At 51.7% G+C, this 24,446-nt stretch overlaps 1 protein-coding gene across 11 annotated transcripts in view; it reads left to right on the top strand.

Annotated features, from left to right (window-relative positions):
• Nucleotides 1–24,446, top strand: part of LOC111845839 (histone-lysine N-methyltransferase 2C-like) — a 78,004-nt gene that overhangs the window by 742 nt on the left and 52,816 nt on the right. For 10 of the 11 annotated variants that reach the window (XM_072711229.1, XM_072711234.1, XM_072711233.1 and 7 more), the window contains exons 1-8: nt 2,610–2,665; nt 6,749–6,913; nt 14,759–14,847; nt 17,016–17,148; nt 19,091–19,240; nt 21,192–21,301; nt 21,679–21,788; nt 23,561–23,723. In XM_072711229.1, the coding sequence (XP_072567330.1) occupies nt 2,625–2,665; nt 6,749–6,913; nt 14,759–14,847; nt 17,016–17,148; nt 19,091–19,240; nt 21,192–21,301; nt 21,679–21,788; nt 23,561–23,723 (961 nt within the window). In that variant the 5' untranslated portion in view covers nt 2,610–2,624. Of the gene's footprint in view, nt 1–2,609; nt 2,666–6,748; nt 6,914–14,758; nt 14,848–17,015; nt 17,149–19,090; nt 19,241–21,191; nt 21,302–21,678; nt 21,789–23,560; nt 23,724–24,446 lie in introns of those variants that run through there. The other variant, XM_072711232.1, reaches the window with a different exon arrangement.

Raw genomic sequence — 24,446 nt, 5'->3', positions numbered from 1 at the left:
TTTGTTGTTTTCTTGAGCATTTCATCCTTTATACCTTCGCCTTGACGTTTTGAGCGTTTCACTGTGGGCTCCCCCACGTCAGCGAACAGTTGTTTTTATTCTGATTTCTGCTATATATTATTTCTGTATATAAATACATATATATGCACACAGTATGTGCACAGGAAATACTGATGGCAATAACGGCCACATCTGCGTTTTGCATGTATTTTTAATATTTTCTCATTTGTTCAGGTATTTCCTTAATTATATAACCATTTATTCACTGTGTGATGTAGCTCATAATATTTGTGCGCGGCATATGTTGCGGTTTTGCTTTTTTTCTTTTTCCTTTAATGGCCTCGTGTGGTAATTAGTGTCGTGTTCCTCAATGTGAAACTGCTGGTGGTTTTTGGCGTATTTCGGTATTACGGGCTCAGGGAGGCAGACTGAAAGAGGTCACTACTCCGTCCGAGCGGCAGTGGGCACGATTCTCTTAACGACAGAAAATGTATGAAATTTAAGGTGTGTGTATGTGCAGAGGGGGTTTAGACAATGAGTCCGTCAGGTGCTTATATAATGCCAGCGGAAGGAGTGAGGCTCAGGCTTGGGCTCCATCACTTACAGCCCCCCCCCCCCCCCCAGCACACACACACACACACACACACACACACACACACACAGACTCCTGCTTTGTGGGTTTTAAGAGTGAGGAACTGCAGTGTGTGAAGTTTGTGGGTTAGAAACCTATATCGGTTGCTTTGTGAATACTTCAGGGTTCCGGCATTGCTTCGTAGGTGGAGGTGGGGGGTGCAAAATGCTGGGGAAAGTCTGAAAATTATCACCCGCTTCTATGGAGGAACCTCACTAACCCCCCCACCCACCAAAGACATTCTAAGGGCTGTTTTCAGAAATTAAGTCGTCCAAAATCAGTCTCTTATGGTGGACCTACAGAGCTTTGACACAAAGCCCAGAGCTGCCATTATTATTATTATTATTATTATCATCAGTATGCAGATGGATCTCATACGTCTCCATCGATTGTTGCGCGTTGCACCAAGTATGGCTTTCGGTCGCCTAGGTTGACATGATCACCCTCTCGTCGGCAGTATGGCTATCATTTATCTTGCTCTGCCTAATAGTGTAAATGCAACAATTATGATGGCCGCCTCTGTTCCTCGTGTCAAGCAGTTTTCTGGTAGCTTCTGCTTAAAGATATGCCAACTGAAGTGAAGAATGGGTCCGAATCTTTGTCCGTTGCCTGGGTCAGTCTGCTTCGATCCTGTCAGTAATGGCAGAGACGCTGCGGTGCTCAGCCGTCATGAGAATCACACCACAGCTGGCTGATTTGAACTGACTGGCCTGTCACCCAAGAAGCCTTGCAGCTCTCCTGCTATGGAATAGAGCTACTTTAAGTCCCATGGTGGAAATCGGGTCGTTCTCCAAAATCTTACTCTCCGTTGGATATGCAAATGGGGAGATACTGGTGTGAGAAAGTTCTAGCATCCAGCACCCCTGGGACGGATGGGGGTGTGGGGAGTTGGGGGTTGTGATTACTCTTCCAGCCATGGGATTCAAACCCATGACCTTCAGGCCTCAGGTGCAGACCCCCCTTCCCCCGCTCGCCCGCCACGGGAGCAGGGGGATTGGGCCTGACCCTTGTTTATCCATCTAGCAGGAGGAGAGAAATCACATGGAGTCACCCAGCTGACCTGTGGTTGGTCTTAATGAGGGGTCCACAAGTGCTAATGAACATCGCTGCCATGTGACGGTAACTAGTTACTGTATGAGGTGAGCAAACACTTGACTCCGGCACTGAAATTGTAGGTCTGGAGCTGGCTAGTTAAGCACCAGCTCGCTGTAAGAGTGGTTTCGGACTATTTGCAATTCCCACGTGTCCAATAATCATACACAAACCCCCGTTGAGTGTGCGGAGTGTAAGACTTGGAAAGAAACAATAAGCAATGAACAAGGGTGAGGATAAAATTATTAGCACTACTGGGGGGTTCCAAAGCATTATAAAGGACTGATCGCACCCCATAGCAGCAGTTAAACAGGGCTTCATCTAAGGTTAAATTGAAACATTTTCAGGAATGTGTTTTCGCGGCGTCGCTTTAATTTATCTGGCTGTCGTTAGCGCTGAGATGAGCCACTGAAAGGCCCCCGTGTGTGGGCCGGGACAGTCCGTCCCAGGCAGTGCCAGGTGAAAGGTATCCCCTTCCAGGGTCCTTCAGCCTGTACCGCGGAGGTGCAGGCGTCCGTCCAGTCGCCCCCTTTAGCTCGCGACGGCCAGCTAAGGTTACCGTAAACAGGCTGTCCGAACGCGGTGCCTTTTTAGAGACCAGCTGTGCTGCCGTCGCGCTGCTCGTGTCTTGTGACGCCGGTGACACTCAGACCGAGATGGTTAACGTGTTATATAAGGCCCTTCTCCCGCGATGTTCCTCACCCCCTGCTGTCATTCCTGTCTCTGCACCACTTTTCAGGGCAACTGCTCTGCTGGAATGATCTTGACTGTCGTTCTTTTTTTTTTTTTTTTTATTTAGCGTTTAAAAACATGTTAGCGTGTTAGCTTTGGTTTTTCGGTCTGGCCTTGCAGAGTTCTGTCCTTAGTTTAAGTGTGGGAAAGGATTAATGTGATCCGGAATATGCGCATATGCAGCACATTTCCCTGTGAGGTCGCTTTGAGGTATGCGCAGTGCACGTGTGACGTGTTACGACGTGGTAGCATTTCGGTTTCGGTGCGACGCAGCATTGCGAAGAGCCAACGTCACCTTCGTGGAGGGATCTCGGAAGTTGGGCAGGTGTCTGTCCATGACCAGCTTTGGCCGGTGGGCTGGGGATTGGGTCGGAGGATCAGTATAGTTACCTGACATGTGTGTGGCGGGGCTGGCCAGCTGCTGACAAGGTTGGGGGGGCAGGGGATCTGACAGACGGGCGTTTCGAATCTGCGTCCTGCGTGGGGGTGTGGAAGCCAGTCCCGTGGCGGGGTATTTCCTGAATGCTGGTCTGACTGCAATGAGGGATAGAGAATAAGCTGCAGAAGGTTACCTAAAGAGACCCCCCCCTCCCAATCACCATCTTGTGTGGTAAATGGTATCAGAGACCACTGGAATGAAAACAAAGGAATGAGCAGGACAAAAGAGGGGAGAGGATGGGACCAACAGCCTGTGGACTGTGGGTTTGTGGGTGGGTGGGTTAGAGGCCTTGCTCAAGTCCCTCTGATGACCCTGGGATATGAACCCATGTTTAATGTTCACACCAGTATCGCGTGTGTCCAGTACCTGGTTAGACACACAGGAACCCACCACCTACTGCAGACCATTACAGTCGCAGAGGCCGTAGTCTGCTTACGTAACTGAGCCGCCATTGTGAAGCATCTCTTTGTGATTACCGCTGCGTGGTTGTTGTGGTGCTGGAACCAGCAGCATTCTGGGTCTTGTTCCACAGCCTCTCCCATTGTGCTGCCTCTTCAGAAGGCTCTGAATCCCACTGGCCGGTTTAATGAAGGCAATCTGATAATTAGGTTAATGGTTTAATCACCCGGAGTTGGGGTCCAAGCCCACACAGACAGGCAGCCATAACCCCCCAGGTCACTGGGGCCATCCTGGTGATGTGTTTAAGTGCTAAAACAATTAGGAAATGCCTCACGGCTATTTATGTGGATAATAATGTTACTCTGAATACCATCGTTTTTTATTTCCTTGAAGTAATTTGTTCAGTGCCTTGGGCCGAACAGCAGGGTTCATCCAGAGTTTTGAGCTAGAAACCTTTTTAACGCAAAACCCAGGGCTGTTATTTATAAGAGGCGGGTAGCCAGGAGTATTGCGGTAGATCGCGAGCGCAAACTTCAGCACAGGTGACCGTAATGCAACAGAATTCGCCGCATTTTTAAACTCGTGTGACCATTAAATGCCTCTAAATAGACCCATCGTGACACATTGCACAGTATAAGAGCCATGTTTCCCATCCATAATGTATTTATATTAATAATTAAGATGCTCGGAGTGAAGATTCAGTAGAATAAGAGAAATCTTTGAAATGGTGTGACAGCGTTATTAGGTAAACAAATTAGTCCTATAATTAAATTTGGAAATGGGTTACATGCATGACAGGTTAATCATTATAGAGTTATCTCTGGTTCCCTTCGACACGAGTAATTAACAGTGTGATGTCGCCATAGTTAACGTGTAGCGTAATGTAACGTTTTTCGAGGACGGGACCGCCTACCTCGTTCCCTGCCCATAATTCCCCAGGGCCGCCTCCGCAGAAGTACGTCACGAGTGCGCTATAGAACGCTATAGAAACCAAGCTAATTTTAACTGTTACTGCAGGGATGGATACGGCATCCTGGCTTAGCACATTAAGCTACTTTCGTAATATGTAGCACTACCGGTGAATGGGAATGTACGTTTTTTTTATTATTATTTATTTTTTTATTGAGGCACGTTTTCAGAAATTGCGCCGAGGCACTTCAATTACTGGCCCTGTGATGCCGATTCCGTAGCGAAATCTAGGGGTGTCTCTTTAATGGGGACCTCGTACATGCCGGGCCATAAGAGAGCGGGCATTTTGTGATGTGTAATCGCGGTCTTTCCTGTCATGAAATGTTCCTCGGTTCATCACGTACACCCTGAGTAGCCGCAGCTGCCATGCAGGCCGCCGTCTCCGTTGCCGTCACCAGCCTCCAGCATCTCCCAGTCCGGCTCTGCTATGAAACGGCGCTATACTGTAACTAGACTCTGGTGACAGGGTGTGTTCGATGGCATTCGGTGCCAGCCACAAAATGCCTCGGCCTGAATTTTTAAGGAGCCTTTCGGTACCCACTCGGAAGCCTTCTGCGTTCTCTCCCCGTTCCGGTGTTCTGCTGATGTTCTTGTAGTACGTTCTGGCTGGAGCGTGTGAGGGGAGCACAGGAGTCATGCGCAGAAGCCCGATCATTTGTGGGACCGCATCTGTGGTGTCAAGCATCTTTTAGACATTCGGATGAGTAATCTGTCGATCCCGTTAATGTAATTCCAGTTCAAGCACTGCCCTGGCGATTATGCTTGTTTACGTACCGCAGACTGATCGCTGGCGTTGGCACGGCGTTCGTTTTTTGAATGCTTTTGGAAATCGCGAGAAATGGTGTCAGAGATTTATTCAGGGTGCCGTGCCGGTCTCATAAGACCTTTGGGGGCGGGGGGAGATCGGTCCTGATATTTTCAGTATTTGCTTCATATGTGCGATATAAAATGTATGTGTCTGCTGGCTAAAGCTCCAGCCTTGCGTTTGGTGACTATTTGGCAGGCATGGTCACCCATGTTCTCCATGTCCTGCTGTAGCTATTATAAAATGCAGTTTGGCAAGTCCAGTTGTTTCCAAAATGGCTGTACTAAGTGCTGAAAGGCCGTTCCGTTTTGGTCCCTTATGACCCCAGTGTGCCCCACTGGATACCCCCCTTCCCCCCCCCCCCCCCCCCCGCACCATGATTGGCCTGACCCGGCCAAAGCCTCTGTTCACTCACATGAGGCTCATACATGATGATTGTCCTGGCATAACACCCCTGCACCTGACATTAGATGAAGAGGCGTTTTTTTTTTTTTTTTTTGATGGCGTAAAAGATGGCGTACGGAACGTTTTCTGTGGACCTCCCGGACAGCAGGGGGCTCCCTTCTGAAGCGCCACAGTCTGCAGCGGCCTGCCTTTTTCCACAGAGGGATCATTTTAAACAAAACACAGCAGCTTGCTCATGGAGAGCCAGCGGGGGAGGGGTGAGCACGCTCTGTCCTGGCGGGGCTCCCGTGACGATTTCCTCTATACAGCTGCTCATTACTCACAAGAAAGGCAGGCCCTGCCCACCCCCGGGCCTGGGCGTGGGCTGTCGGGGGGGGGGGGGGTGGGATGAAGACTCAAGTAGGGTGCAATTTGTGGACCCCTTCCAGAGGGTGCCAGGGCGACGGGCAGAGCAGGCCGTGTCGTCATCTCCGGTATGCTGTAACAAGCAAGCATTCTTTCCTTTTTTTAATCGATGATAATGGATAATCATCTTCAGTCAGCGTTGCATGAATGGCACAATAGCATCACCTTAAATGAATAGTACGTGCTGCAGTTTGCGCTGGTGCTGAACATCCACCCCATTGACCAGCATGCATTCCTGACCTAACGAGCCAGTCGGGCCTAATTCGCAGAGAGGCTGACGAGGAGGACGGTATGGCGATGGCGGTGTGCTGAGAGTGGGACGTCGATTTGGGGCACAGGCCACGGCCCTCGGCCCATCCCTCGCCTGGAAGCCCGCCCTTTATGTTTTATGGATTTCACAGGCTCTGCAGTTGGTGTTAGTCATCTGCTTAATTGTTTCTGCGTGCCGGAGAACGTGGGTCGCTCTGTTCCCTAAACGGGGCTACGTTACTGACGGTGAACACCGGGGAACTTTCTGGAGTCTCTCTCTGCGGAGACCGCCGTGTCCCTCGCGGTGCTGTGAGTTTGTATAGCTGATGCCCCTGTGTGAAATGCTCTGTCACCACGGTATATGGATCAGGGCTGTTATGCTGGTCGTCTGCCTTCTGCTTCTCCTGTAACTCTGTGGGGCGGGTCCTGTTTTGTTGGGGGGGGGGGGCAGGCTGGGAGAGGTCAGCGTTAACGGTCTGATTTGTGTGTGTGGAGTCGGAGCGTATGTGCCCCAAGGGCTGATGGGAATTTCTCTCGCTGTTCCCTCCCTCCTTCCCTATTCACTCCCCCCCGCTCCCCCCCCCCCCCCACACTTTCCTCCTCCTCTCTCACTGCTCCACAGAATGTCATCAGAGGACAAGAGTCTAGAGGCCTCTGAGCACGGACCATCGCCGCCCCCAGCTGGCGGGGGGGCCACCCCCGCTGGCAGCCCCGCCCCCTCAGACAAGCGCCCCCGCGGCCGGCCTCGCAGGGATGCTGTCGCCGCCCCACCCAAGCCCCGAAAGAAGTACGGTTAACCCTTTCCTGTCCGGGACCCTGTTCCATGTGTGGCGAGGAGGGGGGAGGGGATGGTCAACTGTTAATTTTAAGTGTGAGAAATGTTTCCGGAATGTTCTTCCTTTAAAGCTTGAGGGTCACAGATCTACGCCGGCCCTGTTTGCTGTTAGCCCTCAGCTGCTTGCGGCCCGTCGTCACGTGGTCCGAAAGGGCCCAGCCCGCATCCTCCTTGCCGGCATCTTTACATGATGTTTTTGTCCCTGTGATTCCTGTCCGCCGACCCGGAGAGCTTGGAGATTCGGTGTGGGTTATATCTGACGCGGGTGTCGGCCCGAGTGACAGGAGCGGCCCGACGGCATCCTGCCTCTGGGCGTTTCAGCGTGTTGAGCGCAGTGTCTGTTCACCATAACACCCCCCGGCCAAACGCCAATCCATCACGTTCTGTTAAATCGGCCCCCGTTTATTAAGGACATGAATAATTCAACCTGCACGCATTTACTGCTGTCAGGGGCCTCAGGGGCTGACCCCCCCCCCCCCAGCCGACAGGATGTGGGGGGGGATCGGTCAGGTGGCAAACTAGATGAGAGGTATGGGCAGGTTGGACTCAGGGTAGATGTTACTGCATGTGACCTAAACTACAAGTGTCCGTGTTGAGGGTTAGGGTGAGAGCGTGCAGGGGGGAGCCAGTGTGAATTCTAAAATATTTGTTTGCTTTTTGTGTAGCCGATCGGCAGGATAAAGAGCGTGCACATCTCCCTCCCATCTTTGGGGGGCGCTATGGTGACATCTGTGGTTCCGCCTTGAACGCATGCCTCTCTTGTTCTGCCTGACCTGGCGGGGCACGGGAGCCGAATACGAGAAATGCGCGGCGTGAAATTGATATCGTATCACGCCCCCGCAGGCTTGTTTTCTTCACGTGCGCCGCGGCAGCCGCGCCGAGATGAGGGGGCTTGATATCAGACAGGTGGAAATGTAATCGCCTCGCTCGGTATCGCTGCGTGACCCCGGCACACGGATTACAGATGTGTGTCTCCAGGCTGCCGATAAGGGGCCGGAGGCGGAACATGATTGGACGTCAGGTTAGATGGGGGGCAGGGGTGCCACCACATATCGTGTCATTTTCGGTGGCTGAGTGACAGCGTCACGAGGTATGAGCACTGGGCTGCGGCACCTGGAGCTCAGCGGACAGCATTCCGCTAGACCCACGGATTGGTTCTTTGTTCTAGATTCATTTGGGACTTATCGGTTTTGGTTCTCCATAATGTAACTTCATTACTGTCCGTATAATTGTTTTATTACGGTACCTGGTTCTAACCCCTCTAGGGTTTGACCCTGTGCCCATAAACTCCTGGTAAATGACCTGAAATACCACAAAGAGGAGCCAATCAGCTTCTGTGCTGGCCCCTTGGCTGTAGCGTCCAATGAGCTCGTTCACAGGTGTCTGTCTGGCATAATGCCTGTGTCTGATTGGACCTTGGATTCCCCCCAACATCAGCAGCCTGCCTAGGTCATGTGACAATTATGGGCCTATCCTAGATATACTGTATGAGTCGGCCATGCTGGTGCCGTGTGAGAGGATTACCCCAGTCCTGTCCTTTGTGCTTCTCTGTGACAGTAACACAGCAGGTTCTCCTCTGTAACACACCATGAGGTCCTGTTACTTCTTTCTCATGCCCTGTGCATTTAACCCTAACCTTAAAAATCCCATCGTGGACACTAAACACTGGAACGTATTTGTGCCTTAAAACACCCTTCGTCGTTAATCAGACTGCAGAAACTTCTTTATCAGCTTTCATTGTGTCTCAGGGCAAAATTAAGCAGCAAATTTCACATTGAAACGAATCGGCGGCTGCTCGCGGTGTTGAGTAAACAAGCGTTTTGTGTGTGTGCGTGCGTGCGTGCGCACGACACGGAAAGGTCTCTGCAGCATGAAGCGACTCGCACATCACTGCCGTGTGTGTAATGCTGAGACGTCTCCCATTGTGACACATCCCTCCTGGTCACATTCACAGCACAATCTGCTGTCCAGCCCAGTCTCCCTGTCAGTTAGGCTTAATTGGCTCGTTAGAGGGGACGAACCTGCGTGTCCTGTCTGATGGCCGCAAGTACATGTCCTGGCAGGGAAAATGAAAAACATGTTTATGTGAATAATAAAATGCAAATATATCATTTTAAACTTCGTTCATTTGTCTCTTTCAACTGGTAATTATTTGTTGGATAATTGTTAATAAAAACCTTTCAGATGCTCTAAATAATTTGTCTCAAGGCGGTAAGTGTATGTTTAAATTAAAAAAAGAGCAGTGAAGTTAAGAATTTTTTCAGTGTGTCGGGACGGCAAAAAGCCTTTTTGTGTCAGCGAGACTCCGGAAATGTCAGATGCGTTTGGTTAGTCCTTCAGCGTCTCGTTTAGGGCTAATTAAGAAGGAAGAGCGCTGGCTGCGAGCAATCGGCAGCACAGGCCAGGAAAATGCAGCTCCGTTTGGTCGCCGGACCCGTGTGAGACTGACTAAAAATACTTATAGAGCATGAATATATTATTTTGGCGCAGTACGTTTAACAGGGCCGAATCCCAAACTACAGGCTGCCAACTGAAGCGGGGAGCGAGGGAGTGAAGTGCATGCTGGGAGCCCGGCGCTGTGCAGAGGGGGGGCGTGCCCTCCAGCGGCCGGCCGCTCCGCGCCAGTATTTCCCTTTTGCTCTCTGAGCTGGAACTACTTACCAGAGCTTTTTTTCCCCTCTCTCTCCCCCCACTGTAGGGGGATCATGAAGCTAAGTTATAATGTACAGGGCTGGGGGGTTGGGTTCCTAGCACCCTGTTAGGTTTTGTTCTGTAAAGAAAGGGCTGCTTTCCTCTTCATTCTGAAAGGCAGGAGCGCCAGCTTTGTTTGTTTGTTTGTTTTTGTTTGTTGCCTGGTTTGTCTCGTCATGAAACAAAGGGGCTTGCATGAAATATTAATGGAAAGTTTCTGAGATGCAGCAGGAACTTGCGATCGCCTCCTTTGTCGTTGAGAAAGCGCGTTTCTGTCTGCCTTGGACATGTATCGCCGCTTTCTTGCCATTTTTCCTGGATCCCTGATACACGTTGTGAGATTTTTCTTTTGTTTGGTTGATGTGCCCCCCCCCAACACCGGGGACAGTATGGAGGCCTTGAGTAGTGCAAACCTGGGTTTGTTTTGTTATCAAAATCCATCCATCCATCCAGCTACCTGCCCTCCCTGCCTGCTACCTCTGTTCCCGCCTGTACGATGCTCTGTTCCCTTTTCGCGATGCCCGGCCTTCATGGTGACTCATAATACAGACGCATGTCGCAGGTCTGCGGCCCCTGCCGGCTTCTCGGGGCCCCGCTCGGCTCCCCCTCCGGGCCCCTCTTTGTTCCCGCCAGGGATTTCCACGCAGCTCCCCAGCAAGGTGGGAGCCCTAGCTGCTCGGTGTGTGGGACGGCACGCGACCTCCCCGGGCCTGCAGATTACCGCCTAATAGTGATGTCACGTGGCAGCCCTTGCGGAAATGGTGGCATGTTGAACCCCCCCCCCCCCCCCACCAAAAAACTGCTTTATGTTTGGAGGATGTCTGGAGCCTCTCTGTAAACCACAAAACAGTCTGCATGCGTTGGAAAAAGGATAGAGGGACATGTAACTTAATAATAAATGTGTATGTATAAATCTCGAGTAACATTCTAGTAGTATGATGAAGTACCAGCATTGTAAGTCCTTTATGTACTATCCAGTACTATCCATCCATCCATTTTCCAACCCGCTTATTCTCCTGCATCGCGGGGGGTCCGGAGCCTATCCCAGAAGCTACAGTGGTGAGGCGGGGAACAGCCCAAGATGGGGGGGCCAGCCTATCGGAGGGCACACACACACGGGCAATTTAGTAGCTCCAGTTAGTTACTCAGCATGTCTTTGGACTGTGGGGGGAAACCGGAGTACCTGGAGGAAACCCCACAACGACACGGGGAGAACATGCAAACTCCACATGCGTGTAACCCAGACGGAGACTCGAACCCAGGTCCCAGAGGTGTGAGGTAACAGTGCTAACCACTGCACCACCATGCCGCCCCTCCTTTGTGTGCTAGGTGGTGGTAATGTGAGTAAGTGAGGGACTGGACACTTGTTATTGTCATGGGTTTAACTGCACAGGTACCCCCTGTGGACAGGGCCACTAGGGCACTGGCCCTCGCTGAAAGCTGATTGGTCCCTGGAGTGCCCCTCCCCTGTCATTCACTGATCAACAACATATCATTGGCTAATGATAGGGTTGGTCCCTGCGTTTGAATTGTGGTTCCTCTTATGCCACCCACCATAAAAACAATCCTAGAATCACCCCTAACCCCACCCCCAGGGCTGAGGCTCCACCCCCTGACTTTATGGTTTCCCTTCCCCTTTACGGGCTCCACCCAGACCCTCAAGTTTCACTGTCAGGTGACTGACCCCGGGGGCCGCTGCCACCGCGTGGCGTGTGTCCAGACGGGTGAACGGCGTGTGAATCGCCATGGACCTAGAAGTCCGCAAACACGGAAAAAACTCAAGGTTCATTGGGCTGTTTTTAAAGCAGCCAGCTTTCCTCTGAGTCAAAGCTGAGTTCATCATGTTCCTCGCATGCTGAATTAACCGTAAAATTTAACAACCGGACCCGGTTCTGAAACAGACCCGCAGCCCGGAACACACAGTTTCAGTCTTTAAATTTTAAGGCTCTCTAAAGACTCTGCTGGTAGTTTGGTTTATTTGGCTCCATATCCATGCACAACCCCATTCTAATGAATTTACAAAGTTATTCAGCTTACAGATTGTCTATTGTATGTGTGTGTATGTGTTTCTTTTTGTTTTTTTGTTGTATGAAGCTTTTTGAAATCAGCCGAGACGACTTTCATTCGCCCAGAACTCCTCACTCTCCGCCAGTCGGCTGTGCTGCTCAATGTGAAGATTCTTCTAGGCGTTGAACGTGTGGAGCCATCTTCCCTTGCCTCTAACCATGTCATAATGCTGGAATATCAAGGAGAGGATTGTTTACAAGCACTTGTGGGGGGGTCCTTTTGTTGTGTGTAGGCTGGGAATCATTGAAGCTTTTGGGGGTTTTTTTTTAAGCTTATTTATTTTTACTGTCGTGTAATTAATCCTGACCCGGATCACTCAGCACTGGTTTGACACCATTTCAGGTGCCGCAGACCGTGCTCTTTTGTCCTTAGCCAGTCGTGACTGGGTGCTTCTTTCCTCCTCCTTTTGTAAAGGCTTTTTTTCCTTGGTTCAGTTTTTATGTCAGAGTGACATGAGTCGCACACGTTATCCTGAAAACATTTTGTTCGATTCCCTATTACCATGTTTCATACTCAGACCCCATGTCATCTCCCATGTGACGGCACTCAAGGCTGAAGTGCTACCGTATTATTAGGATTATAAGCTCCCGTGCTGAGCAGCCAGCCTTGAGGATCCTCTCCAGCATGTACTTCACGTAAACAACCTCGCCCGCAGCGAAGGATGGAGGAGTAACGGCACATGCTAATGGCTGTGGGACTGGACCGGAGCGCTCGCTGCCCTCTGCCTTTCAGATAAGCTCCACAGTGGGAGGATGGCTAACAGGCTAGCGTGTCCGGAGAGGCCCTTGCGAGTCAGCCGGAGCAAGGGAGGGAAACACAACTGAGCGGAGACCTCCCAGCATCTGGGGGGGGGGGGTAGCTGAGATTGCGAGAGGCGCTGGGTTTATGCACCAACGGTTCGAAGCGCATTGGCTGCCGTACTGAGCGAAGCTGTACAGCTCCATAAAAGCTGTTTGGGTCTCATCTCTGCTTCGGAAATGCGGTTGTGTGGTGATGTATGAATTTTACCTTCTTCTTGTCCCTCCGGTTTTGACGCTGCCATAAATGAAGCTGAAATCTAGGAGCCAAGGAGCTATCGCTCTAAGGTCAAGGGTCAGTCTCCATCAGCCTATCCCGATTTTATTCTCACAGTCTGTCAGAAATGGCTAATTTCCCGTTTTTTCCCTTTTCATGTGAATGTTTGTCTTTATTTGGTTTTATTTGATTTGTATTTTGTGAAAATTAGCTTGTATTTAAAATAACAACGCACATTAAAAGTAAACGGATTTAAGAAATTGGTCCAAAGCACTACTTTTCCATCTGCTCTTGAAATAAATCTACTTTGCTGTTCTGGAGGTTTGGCGTCAGTTGCAAGACACAAGATGATGTTACTATGGCAACAGGCGGCCAAGTACTGGCTGCGGGCAACTCTTGCACTATTGGCTGCCGGGGTATAGGAGAGATGGCCTGGTTGCCGCGTTGACATCATCGGAGCGGATGAGGGGGTGACTGGACTCAACCCTGCGGTGGCAGAGTGACCCGTCAGGATACGAGCGAGGGCAGGAGAAGGTGGACTCCAAAAATGGAGGGCCACCAAGCCTGGGGGCCACGCAGAGAGTCTGTGAAACGGAGTCCAAGTCCGAAAGCTCTCAGCTATGCTTCGGGCATCTCAAACCATGATAACCAAAACCCTACGACAACCAGCCGGAAGAGAACCAGCATAAACTTAATTTTTTAGGTGCCCTCAACAACAATCTGGAGAACATGGCCCAGCTTGAGCCACAAGTGCGTGAAGGGTTAGAGTAAAGGTCTTCATTTGAGTGGCTTTGGGAACAGGGATTGACATACTGGACAATTCTGTCCCTCACGTGCAAATGGCTGCACATTCCTGGTGATGGCTGGGTGGCATCGCTGTGGTAGAGAGCAGATAGCGTGAAGAAAATGCTGTGAACGTGGCGAGAAGGCCTGATCACTGAAGGGTTCCGTCGCGTGTCATGAAGGCTGATCCAGATGATCAGTTTAACCAGTTCGTCGTCCACACATTCTTAAAGCCTGTGTATATAGGGCAGAAGGTTGACTCTTCTGAAGGTCTTTGTCCGTTCATTGACTCCCTACCTGTGACTAAATCTGTGACTAAGCCGGACAAAGTGTATTTATGATTAACGGTGATTTACTGTGTATATACTGTTGGCTAATTGCTGATAATTTGTGTGCATGACCATGCCCTCTCTTGACCCCTGAAAACCTTTTTGTTTGTTGAGTGCTGATAATGATACTTCTATATGCCATTTGTACAAACATAGGATATCTTTGGTTTTGCCGTATCTCATACTGCTGTCTTATGAGGGCCTTGCTCAAGGGCCAAATAGTCATACGTCTTCCCTTCTTAATTATAAATAAAACCTTTTATGCTCCTCCCTGCTGATGCTGTCGGCTCTGCCCATCGAGGCCCTGTGCCTCTCCCTGCTATAAGGGATCCCCCATCACAGCTATGTTCCCCTCCCTGCTGATTCTCTATGCTCCGCCCAGCCTGGCCCTAGGCCCCTCCCTTCCAATGCTGTAGGCTCCGCCCTTCTAATGCTGTAGGCTCCGCCCAGCCTGGCCCCAGGCCCCTCCCTTCTTCCCTTCTAATGCTGTAGGCTCCACCCATCCTGGCCCCAGGACCCTCTCTTCTGATGTCTTGGCTCCACCCAGCCTGCCCCCCATGCCCCTCCCTTCTGATGCTGTAGGCTCCACCCATCCTGCCCCCCATGCCCCTCCCTTCTGATGCTGTAGGCTCCACCCATCCTGGCCCCGGGCCCCTCCCTTCCGATGCTGTAGGCTCCGGCCTTCTAATGCTGTAGGCTCCACCCATCCTGGCCCCAGGCCCCTCCCTTCTGATGTCTTGGCTCCACCCAGCCTGCCCCCCCATGCCCCTCCCTTCTGATGCTGTAGGCTCCACCCATCCTGGCCCCGGGCCCCTCCCTTCTGATGTCGTAGACTCCACCCTACATCAACAATAGTTAAAGTAGTTCTTGTGAGGAGAATGGAGGCATCATGTATTGCTCTCATAATTTTCAGGCCCCGCAGCCGAGGAAAGGCGGCGGGTGAAGATGAGGACAGCATGGACGGGACTGAGGCGGCGGAATCCGAGAGCCCTCAGCAGATGGGTAAGTTTTTCTTCATTATCGGTACCTCCTTAAAGTGGATATTTAGGTTGCTGGGTGGGTGGGACATGAGCTTGTTTTCTCTTGATTGGCTGTTCATCCCGGATTGAAGTCCAGGTCAGCCAATGGCATGGGGGCAGCTCCTTTTGCATCAGATTGTTTGTGAGGGACTTCCTTTTTGGAGTGAAATCAGCAGTCTTTATCACATGCTGCAGAGCTGCTCTGTTTTCAGGCTCTCAGATCGCATTGGCTTGTCTATGTGAACCACCGTCCTTCAGTCCGTTCTCTCCCTACACGTCCTCTGTCCGCCGTGTATCAAAAAAATGGGGAGGTTCTTTCCCGGAGACGGCTTTTCAGTAAACAGGAAGTGGATGTGGTTGGTGTCGGTGGGGTTCCGCCATTCCCCCGGTTTAATCTTTAATGTGTGACAGTGCAGGCCCGAGATGGGACTCGGAGGTGCTGTTTAAGGTGACTCCGCATTCTGGTGCAATCTCCTCCAGCAGGGGGCGCCGCACGGTCTCCCCGTGTGACCGTGGGAAGCCCTCGCTGCACTGGCTGGCTCGTGGAAGCAGTGCTTCGTCCATTTTCATCCACCTTCCCTCATTCTTCTGGCGCCTCAGCACGCAGCAGCCGGGGCAGACACCAGCAACACCGGCTGCATGGAGCGCCGCTATGCGCGCTCTGTTGGTTTCTTTCCACTCACACCCCTGGGGGGTGGGGGGGCGCTGATTTGCATTCTCCGCACCTCTATGCTCAGGCTGTTTATTCTCACAGCGGCGGTGGGACTGGGGTCACCACCGGATGACGGATCCCTTCTCGGGGAGGCCCGGGGGGGCCTGCGCCCTGAGCCTTCCTGTTAAAGAGGGGTTTTGACAGGGGTTTGGCACACAAGCTTGCCCTGCCCGTCATTGGCTCGCGCGGTGGAGCAGGACCTATCGCTGCTGCCCCTTGTCTATAGCTTCCCAGGTTAGATTCCTATCCTGACTGCACGTGCGTTGCAGCCCAAAATGACGTGTTTAAATTGAAGTTTCCTAAATGCCCATTATGTGCTATAGTGTATGGACTATACTGCCTGGAATAGGAGGTCGTGGGAAGATGGATGGATGGATTTTTGTTCCCAGGCCTGCAGTGACTGTCAGATAATGGGGCTCCTTAGACAGGTGACTCTGAGCTCTTCTGAGCGGTCTGCCTCTGAGCACTGACCCCCCCCCCTGTTAGCAGGCCCTGTTTACACCCCCCCGCCTCTGGCAGAGGGTCTTTAGCTGGTGACAGATGGGCCTGCCGACACAGAGCATGACCGTAGGGTTGCCTGGGGACTTCAGTGATCAGCGGTCGCCAGAGCTCTGGTGAAACGTGCCGGGACCCGAAGATGGGAGTTTCCACGGGAGACTCTTTGGCTGCACTGTCAGGACCCCAGTATCTGCCCAGGAAAGGGTAAATCAAAGTAGCCTGACCTCCTGGGTGCGATGGAGCAGAACAGCTCCCATTCAGTGCTGGAGGGCGTTTCAGGGTACAACAGCTGGACCCCTTTGTGAGATTAGGGGTGAATCTCAATACCAAGAATTGCAAAGATGGTACGTGCGGTCTTGCTAAATTTCCTTCCAAGAACGATCTTGGGCTGCAGTGAGTCATAGGATCGGTCTCATTCGGCGAGGATGCAAGTGGATGTATCTGTGATATTTGGGGCGGGGCAAGAACGACATCCCGGGATTTTTACCCTCCTCCGTACTTTTGTTCACGAATATTGGAACTGGTCTTCAGCAAAGGCAGCAAGTGCGCGTGTTGAGAAACACCCGCAGGCCCCTAACCTGCTGTTGCTCGCGGCATTGCGTGTATCGCCCTCTGTGGGCAGGCTGGGGTTTCGCGTGGTCTCTTCCTGATCACGATGTCATCAGTGTGACCCAGACGTGATGTCACTGTGACCCATCGCACGGTCTATTTAAACTCGCAGACAGAGGTAACATTTGAAGCGGACGGCGGTACTTACTTCTCCTCCACAGGTGTCTGTGCTGTAGAAGCTCTCTGTTTCCCCTAACCATCTAAATAGGGAAGAATTTATTTGTGCATTTCCGGTTTCGGTACCGTGAGGGAGCCGCGGGGTTGGCTTGTGGAAATGTGAGCCGGGGGGGTGTCCGAGATGGTCAATCTGAAGCGTTTACTCCTCCCTACAGAAACGAAGGAGCCGCAGGAGGTGAGCGAGGGAGGCCAGCCCACGGAAGGTTCTGGAGAACCAGCCATCTCGCCGCCCCAGCACCCGGAGCCAGAGCCCTGGGCAGAATCAGCTTCATCAGAGGCCAGAGGGAGGTTAGAGACTCTGACATGGTGTGTGTGCATGTGTGTGTGTGTGTGTGTGTGTGTGTGTGTGTGAGCGAGTTTACCTATCCTTATGGGGACACAATGTCCCCATAACGTGATAAATATCCGTTTTTTCTCCCTTATGTGGACCGGTTTCCTGGTCCCCAAAAGGGAAAACTCTATTTTATAAAAATCGGTGACTGCTATGAAAAAACTTAAAATGCAAAAACTCTTGTATTTTGTTAGGTTACTTATGGTTATGGTTAGGGCAGGGTAGGGGTTAAGGTTGTCATAGTTAGCGTTAGCATTTTTCCCATTGAAATTAATGAGCGGTCCCCATAAGGATATGTTTACCCTACATGTGCGTGTGTGTGTGTGTGTGCGTGTGCGTGTGCGTGCATGCCCATGTGTGTGTGGGTGGGTGTGTGTTAGGGGCCCAGGGCCAAAAAGAGGAAGTTATATCTGTGGTTTCTTTTTCTCCCGTATCAGTGTGTGTGGTCGCGTGTGCACATGGGGGCGGTTACAGACGCCTGTGTGTCTGTCCTTGGGCCAGCAGCCTTGCATAGTGCCCGTGTGCCTGCGTGTGCTTGTGGTCCGGTGGGTGAGGATGTGGGAGGGTGGAGGTGCCAGGGCGACAGCCATGAATTCTGGGTAATGAGACGGCATGAGCCAACGGAAGCCGGCCGGGCCCGGGGGCGACCTGGCGTGACGCGGGTGAGGGTGCTGTTCTCGCTTCGTGCAGACGGCCCGGCGCGTTCCTCTGGAGCGGCAAGCTGCATTCGTGCTGTGTTAAAGGGGCGTGGTGCAGAGGAACGGTGTCGTCCGTGCCGAGCTACCGACCGCGGGGTGCAGTTTCCTGTGTCATCACGTTGTGACGGGAATGGCGATTGGTGTCTCTGTGCAGTAAAACACACACGTGTGGGAACACACTACAGCCCGACCCAACAAAGAAACAGGGCACGCCACTCTCTGAGAGGGCCTGTAATCCATCTCTGTGACAGCCCCCCCCTACCCGGGTTTAATGGGTGAGAATTTATTAAAGACCCTCATTTTGCACTTGGCCGTCTGATAAATATTTACAGCACCCTGTCCGTCTGGCTGTCCTTAAGTGCTGTTTTTTCTCAGTAAAACAGAAGTGGACTGTGGATGGGATAGTAAACCATTTTTTTTTCTTTATTCCCCAAATCCTTGCGCTTCAGATTCACGTCGAACAATTAACACTGTTCCGTTACTCCACTTCCTGAAGCGCATTGCAAGGGGGGGTCCATGAGGGCTGAACTCCCATCAGCAACATGAGGCCGAGGTCCACTGCGTCCACTGTGTGGGGGGGGGTGGGGGATGGGGGGATGACTGGCAGTGACTCATGGAGTAGAGCACCGGATGATCTGCACTGGGACGTCACGTGTCGGCAGCTGATTACATCCAGCACTTATTCAGGAAGGTTCATTTACTGCGCAGCTGAGCTTTGGGGCTGCTAAGATACTGTGTATATTTGGTGTGGTCGGCGGTCTCAGACACCCCCATTCTTATCTTCTTAACCGTAAGCAGATGAATCGGCATTATGATGTGGGGGGGGGGGGGGGGTGAGCGAATGCCAGAGCCCGGGTATAGCTTTTTTGTGTCTCTGTGTGTGTGCAAGTGGACGTGTGAAGCACTGAGTTCATCTTCAGTTAAATATATGGGGGTGTTAACCCTTCAGCCCTGGGAGAAATGCCATCCGAGACCAGCAGAGCTTATCAGTTATCTTAATTGGTCCGATTTGGTCCGCTTTACGTGCTAGTAGACCTTTACTGTCACAGTATGGCTGCTGCATTGGATCCAATTTAACAGATCAGTTAAGCAGACCAAAAAAAAAACCCCAACGAGATGAAAATTCTGTCGGAAGGCTTGAATGGGCTCACCACTAGGGGGAGCTAAACTGGCACTGAGCCTGATGCTGATTCCCCTACAGCGAGCAGCTGTGCGCCTTGTGTCACTGTGGGGCACGCAGCCTCCTGGGGCAGGGCGAGCTGAGGTGGTTTGGACCGCAACCGGGACAGATTCCCCAGGCCGATCCCGGAGGGAGCGGTGGGCAGCGAGACCAGGAGCAGACTCCTTCAAGGTAAGCGTGATGTTCTCTGTGAAAGGCCTTCAGACTGAAAGAGCAGCAGTGGGCAGGATGCTAATCTATGAATTACCCTTAAGGTATCAAGGGCCAGGGATCCTGCTCAGAAGCTCCTGACAGATGGAACGGACCACTGTAACCTGCGCGGGGGAGTCCGATATAATTCACCCAGACAGCCTCGTTTTCTAGGAAAGCAATTAAGCACCCTGATCTAATCAGCTCTCTGCTGAAGCACCGGCGTGTATTGTGTAATGCCGTGTAACCGGTTAGCCTCATCCACCCCCGGGCCCAAAATAATTTGCCTTTTTGTTTGATTAAATAATTCCGCGCGTGCTGGTTTTATTTTATTTTTTTGCCGGTTAATAGCTGCTCAGTGCCAGACCGGGGTAATTATGTCTTCATATTGTGCTGGAGTTTGACAGAGGGCAGACGGGGACTGTTGTCGGGGATGGTGAAAATGATACCCGTTCCCCGTATGTGAAGCAGTGTGTGCCCCCCCCCCCCGCTCCTGAGTGGAACAGTCCAGTCTGTATATTCCATAGCATCTCTGATGGAACAGTCCAAACCTCCCGTTGTGGGGGAGGGGACACCGGGAGCTTAGAGTTGGGTCACGTTTAGAGATGAGGTTTCTGTGAATATAGCCGTTCTCTTTTTTTACATCTCAAGAATGGTCATTAATCGAGTAATAAAAATTTTATGTAGTTTTTCGGTTTTTATTGCTCTTACTTGCAGGAATTTTATGTCTAAACTCATGTTCTGACACTGGGAGCTAGTTTGTAGTTTGTGTCATTTATTATTTTGTTTTTACATTTATTGAAATGGCCGAACTGTTACTGGTTTCGTCAAGAAAAGCAATTTTTTGCTTTTAATATTGTTATTGGCCTGGATGGCGCGCGATTGACACGTGAGCGCTGTAAGAGAGGCTCCCTCCCAGAGGTGCTCCGTCATCTTTTTGGGCCCCACACTCATTTCTTTTGGCTCAGCACAGCCAATCGACTCCCCCCCGAGGGGGGTCCGGTGATGTAATGGGCACGGAGTACGGTGCTGGCAGGCGGCCAATCAGCACATTGCTGCTGCGCTGGAGGCGTGCGATTGGTCAGCGGGGCTGGACCAGCGCCAGGTGTTGGGGGGGGGGGAGGTTGGTGGGTGGAGGAATGAAAACAAAAACAAAGAGAGGTGTCTGATGCAGTGTGCTGTACGGCTGGGCCCGTCGAGCTGACGCTGTGCGCAATTAAATTGTTCACAGGATACGAAGCTGAATGCCTTCAATTGACCGATGCGTCTTAATGGCAGGTGGGGGGCGGCTTTTGTAGGAGGTCCGGGGCTTCCCCAGAGACGGACGATCACCTGGTGCTGTTATGGACGCCCCACGGACGCAGCTGGGGGGGGGGGGGGGGCTGCATTTCAGTCCCACCCGTTTGGCCGGCCTAGAGATACAGCAAGCACTGAAAGACGAAGAGAGTTCCCCCGGCCCGGTGGCTGATGCCGGCGCTCGGGTCGTGTGACGATTTGCGAATCAGGCGGGGAGAATCTGAGGGATCTGAGGATGAATGGAAGGCTGATCGCATCTGTGGTGCTGTGACAGACCGCACTGTTCGCTCCGCCTCGTGGTCGCCGCCGTTCCTTGATGTCGGTCGTCTTCCGATGGATAGTCTGCAGTCACTCGCAGATGTTCTAGGGAATTCTTCACCATTGCAAGGATCTCGTGACAGGGAATCGTGTTCTGTTTTATTCGGAAGAGTATGGATGTGAGACTGTGATACCTTGTGGGCTTTGCAGCATTCCCAGGGCTCCCAGTCTCCCTAGCGCCTGCCGAGTCATTCCTGGTTTGTTTTCTGCTGACCTGGTACATTTGGCAGAAGCCCCTGTGAGCTCTGATTCCTCCGTGCCCTGTGTCAGAGCTCACAGACTGATCTCTGAGTAGTGATGACCCTTCCTTCCTTCCCAGTACTGCTCCCTCTCGGCCGGCAGAGGAGCCGCCCAGCAAGCTGTGGGACGAGCTGGGCCAGGTGGGCCTCCCTGATGACACTGACGCGCGGTCGCTCTTCGACCCGGCAGGTGAGTCGCCCAAGAGTGTGCCGGGCGAGCATACCGCAAGGCCGCCGGCCGTGTGGCCCCCGCACGGCACCTCTGCTTGGATGCACGCTTATCTCGTCGTTAGTGTAACCAGCCTCTCTCGCCGTACTATTTTCAGCCCCCGCCCAACACTTACAGCACTGAGTGTCGACAAACGACTGTCGCTTCCTCAGCAAACCTCCCGGCTGGTGTGTGCAGCTTTTTAAAAATGGCTTTAAAAAAGGAGGGATGCCGTGTCCTTCAGCAGGTGGGCGGGGCTTGTGTGAGAGCATGCCCCGCCCCCCCCCCCCACCAATGGCACCAAGGTGGCCTTCACTCCTGAACCTTTTCTCCCATATCCCACCCCCCCCCTTTTTCAGGGCGATGCCTCGTTCACCAGCGCTGTGCGTCGTGGTCAGAGGTTTTCAGCCGGGGGGAGGGACAGGCGCTGATCCAGGTGGAGAGAGCCATCCACTCAGGGAGCACACAGGTGAGACAGAGGGCCCCAGGGCCCTCGTGTGCCTCTCCTGCTGCTTCTCTCAGCAGACAGACAGCCGGAAAGACGGACGGAATGTCAGACAGACATAGACAGCTACCAACAGACAGACGGAAAAGCAGACAGACAGAGACTGACAAATGGAATGACAAACGAGCACTGACGGACATATGGAAAGACAGACGGAAAGACATACGTGAGGACGGAGGCAGGCATGGAAAGCTAGACAGATGTAGAGGCAGACAAGACGGATGGAGAGGCAGAGAGATGGAAAGACAGATGGAGAGGAAGACGGACAGATGGAGAGGTAGACATAGAGACAGCCTGAGAGAGAGACAGACAAACGGTTAGCTGATGTTCACTGTTTTTAGAGGGGATAGGACGGACAAATTTGCCATAGTTTTATTAGGAACCATGAATTTCCTCTACCAGCAAATAGTTCCTTTGTCTGCATTGGACTTCGGATGTTCTTAGGTAAAAAGATAAGTTCTGCTAAAGGATTATAATGGAAACAAACTGCCATATCATTGTGATAATTAACTGTGATTAATTAAGAATTGTTGTTCCTTGGTGGGACAGACGACCAGAGGCATAGCAGGGTCCTGTGATCTTTAGATATTTTTAATTAGATACCACCGACTGCTACGCTGTTCAACTTTAATTTTAATTAGGACTTTATCTGTTGCCAAGGTCTGAATCAGCAGATGAAATAAAAAGGGCCGAGCTGGGACAGTGATTTGTGAGAGAGGAGGGTTTTTGCTATAAATGGTTATTTTAGGTCTTTACTAAATGCTGCATCTAGGAAGATTAATTAATGACCTCAGATATATAAACTCTCACAGAGTCGGTGTAATTCCTCATTCCCGGAGGTATGGGACTCTGAGCGCAGAAGCCCCATTGCTTGTTGCCATAGCGATGGTTGGTCCTAAGTGAGGAGACGCCTGGCCGTCTTCACCCCAATAATGTTTGTCGGTGTGTGATGACAGCCTGCAGGTAGGGGGCGCTGTGGGTGCGAGGGATGCTGCCTTGGGGCGGGTGAAGGACAGCTGCCCAGCTCGCAAACTTGGAGATGTATGTTGACAGGTTCCTTGTTTGATTTGGAAGTAGATGCCTTAAAGTTCAGTTCCCTGCTTCATTTGTGTTTGTGTGTGTGTGTGTGTGTGTGTGTGTGTGTGTGTGTGTGAGAGGTGCTCTAGTTTATTGGTAGACCAGGCTTAGCCCCCAGATGGTGCCATCGATTGGTCCAGACCTGAAAGTAAACAAAAGAAGATGAAGCGTGAACAGAGTTGGCCCAGAGTGTCATCCGTCAGACGAGCTGTGTGTTGATCTGGTTCCTGTTTGTTGCTGTTTGTCTTTTTATTTCCGCGACATGCGCTCTGGCAGGGATTGCAGTAACGGCCTCATCTCTCGGCCCAGTTGTTTACAGAGCTGTCTCCAGAGGTGACTTTGAGTCAGCTTCTTATGGAGTCAGTAGTTATGTTGCCGACGTGGTTTGGATGGTGGCTTGACGACGCGGACGATCCACAGACGGACACGTTGCCGATGGTGACCGTCAGCTGGATGCTTTGTGGGAGGGGTTTTAAAACTCCCCATGAGGAAGGCTCTCCGCTCTGGGCCTGTCTAAGCTTCCCGTGCTGTTGATAGCCATATGATCAGTGTGTGTGTTATAACATAAGTATATCTCTATACACATATCTCCCAAAAATTTCTGCATTTTTATAATAATGGCTCTTCTCCGATCTCTCTCCCCCCCCCCCTTCCCGCAGCGTTGTGCGTACTGTAAACGCCTTGGAGCGTCCGTCAGGTGCTGTGAGAAGACGTGCCAACGCTCGTACCATTACCCGTGTGCCCCCGCCGCCGGAACCTTCCAGGACATCCGGAGCTACAGCCTCCTGTGCCCCGAGCACATCCAGCAGGCCGTCGAGCGCGGTAAGTCAGACGCCTCACTTCATCAGCAACGGAAGAGTTGCATGTTGTTAGCTTGAGTTCATGGCACATCTGCCTAAAGACAGTTCACCTGTTCGCTAGCAATATATTTATATCCTTGAGAGAAACATGCCCTCTAGCAATGTTAGCATTAAAAAGTGAGATCACCTTAGACACTAGCGTTAGCATGGATCCGTCAGGGTTAGTGATAGCCCTGTTTGGAGTGAGATCTGTCAGTGTATCTCACAGTCAAGGCGGGAAGCTTGAAATCCTGCCTGCTACACTGATTCGGTCTTGCTCTTCCACTTCCACCTTGTCTGAACTCCGTGTGTGTATGTTTATATGTAATAATGTGCTTGCAGCGGGATCACACGTTACGTATTTAGGAATTTACCCGGAAACAACAAATTGGCTGGTAGGTGGCTGTTAACCCTGTATAACTCGGTACAGCTATGAACTCGGGGGGGAAACTCCGTATGCCTGCGCCTCGTCTAATGATTCTGTATAACGGGACACCTCGGTGGGCGTTATCCCTTCACTTCTCGGCGTGAGAAACACAAGGTGTGGCGTGTGAGCGCGTGAACTGGTTCAAAGGTGTGTGTCGCACTGTCAGTGTGTGAGATTCGAGAGCCCTGGTGATATCACTGATCTGTCAAATCAGCTTCAGTATTAGCGTTAGCATGGATCCATCTGGGTTAGTGATAGCACTGATCTGTCAAGTCAGCT

This window comes from Paramormyrops kingsleyae, chromosome 4, assembly GCF_048594095.1.
Source record: "Paramormyrops kingsleyae isolate MSU_618 chromosome 4, PKINGS_0.4, whole genome shotgun sequence".
Taxonomy (NCBI): Eukaryota; Metazoa; Chordata; class Actinopteri; order Osteoglossiformes; family Mormyridae; genus Paramormyrops; species Paramormyrops kingsleyae.
This window is presented reverse-complemented; position numbering and strand designations above follow the sequence as displayed.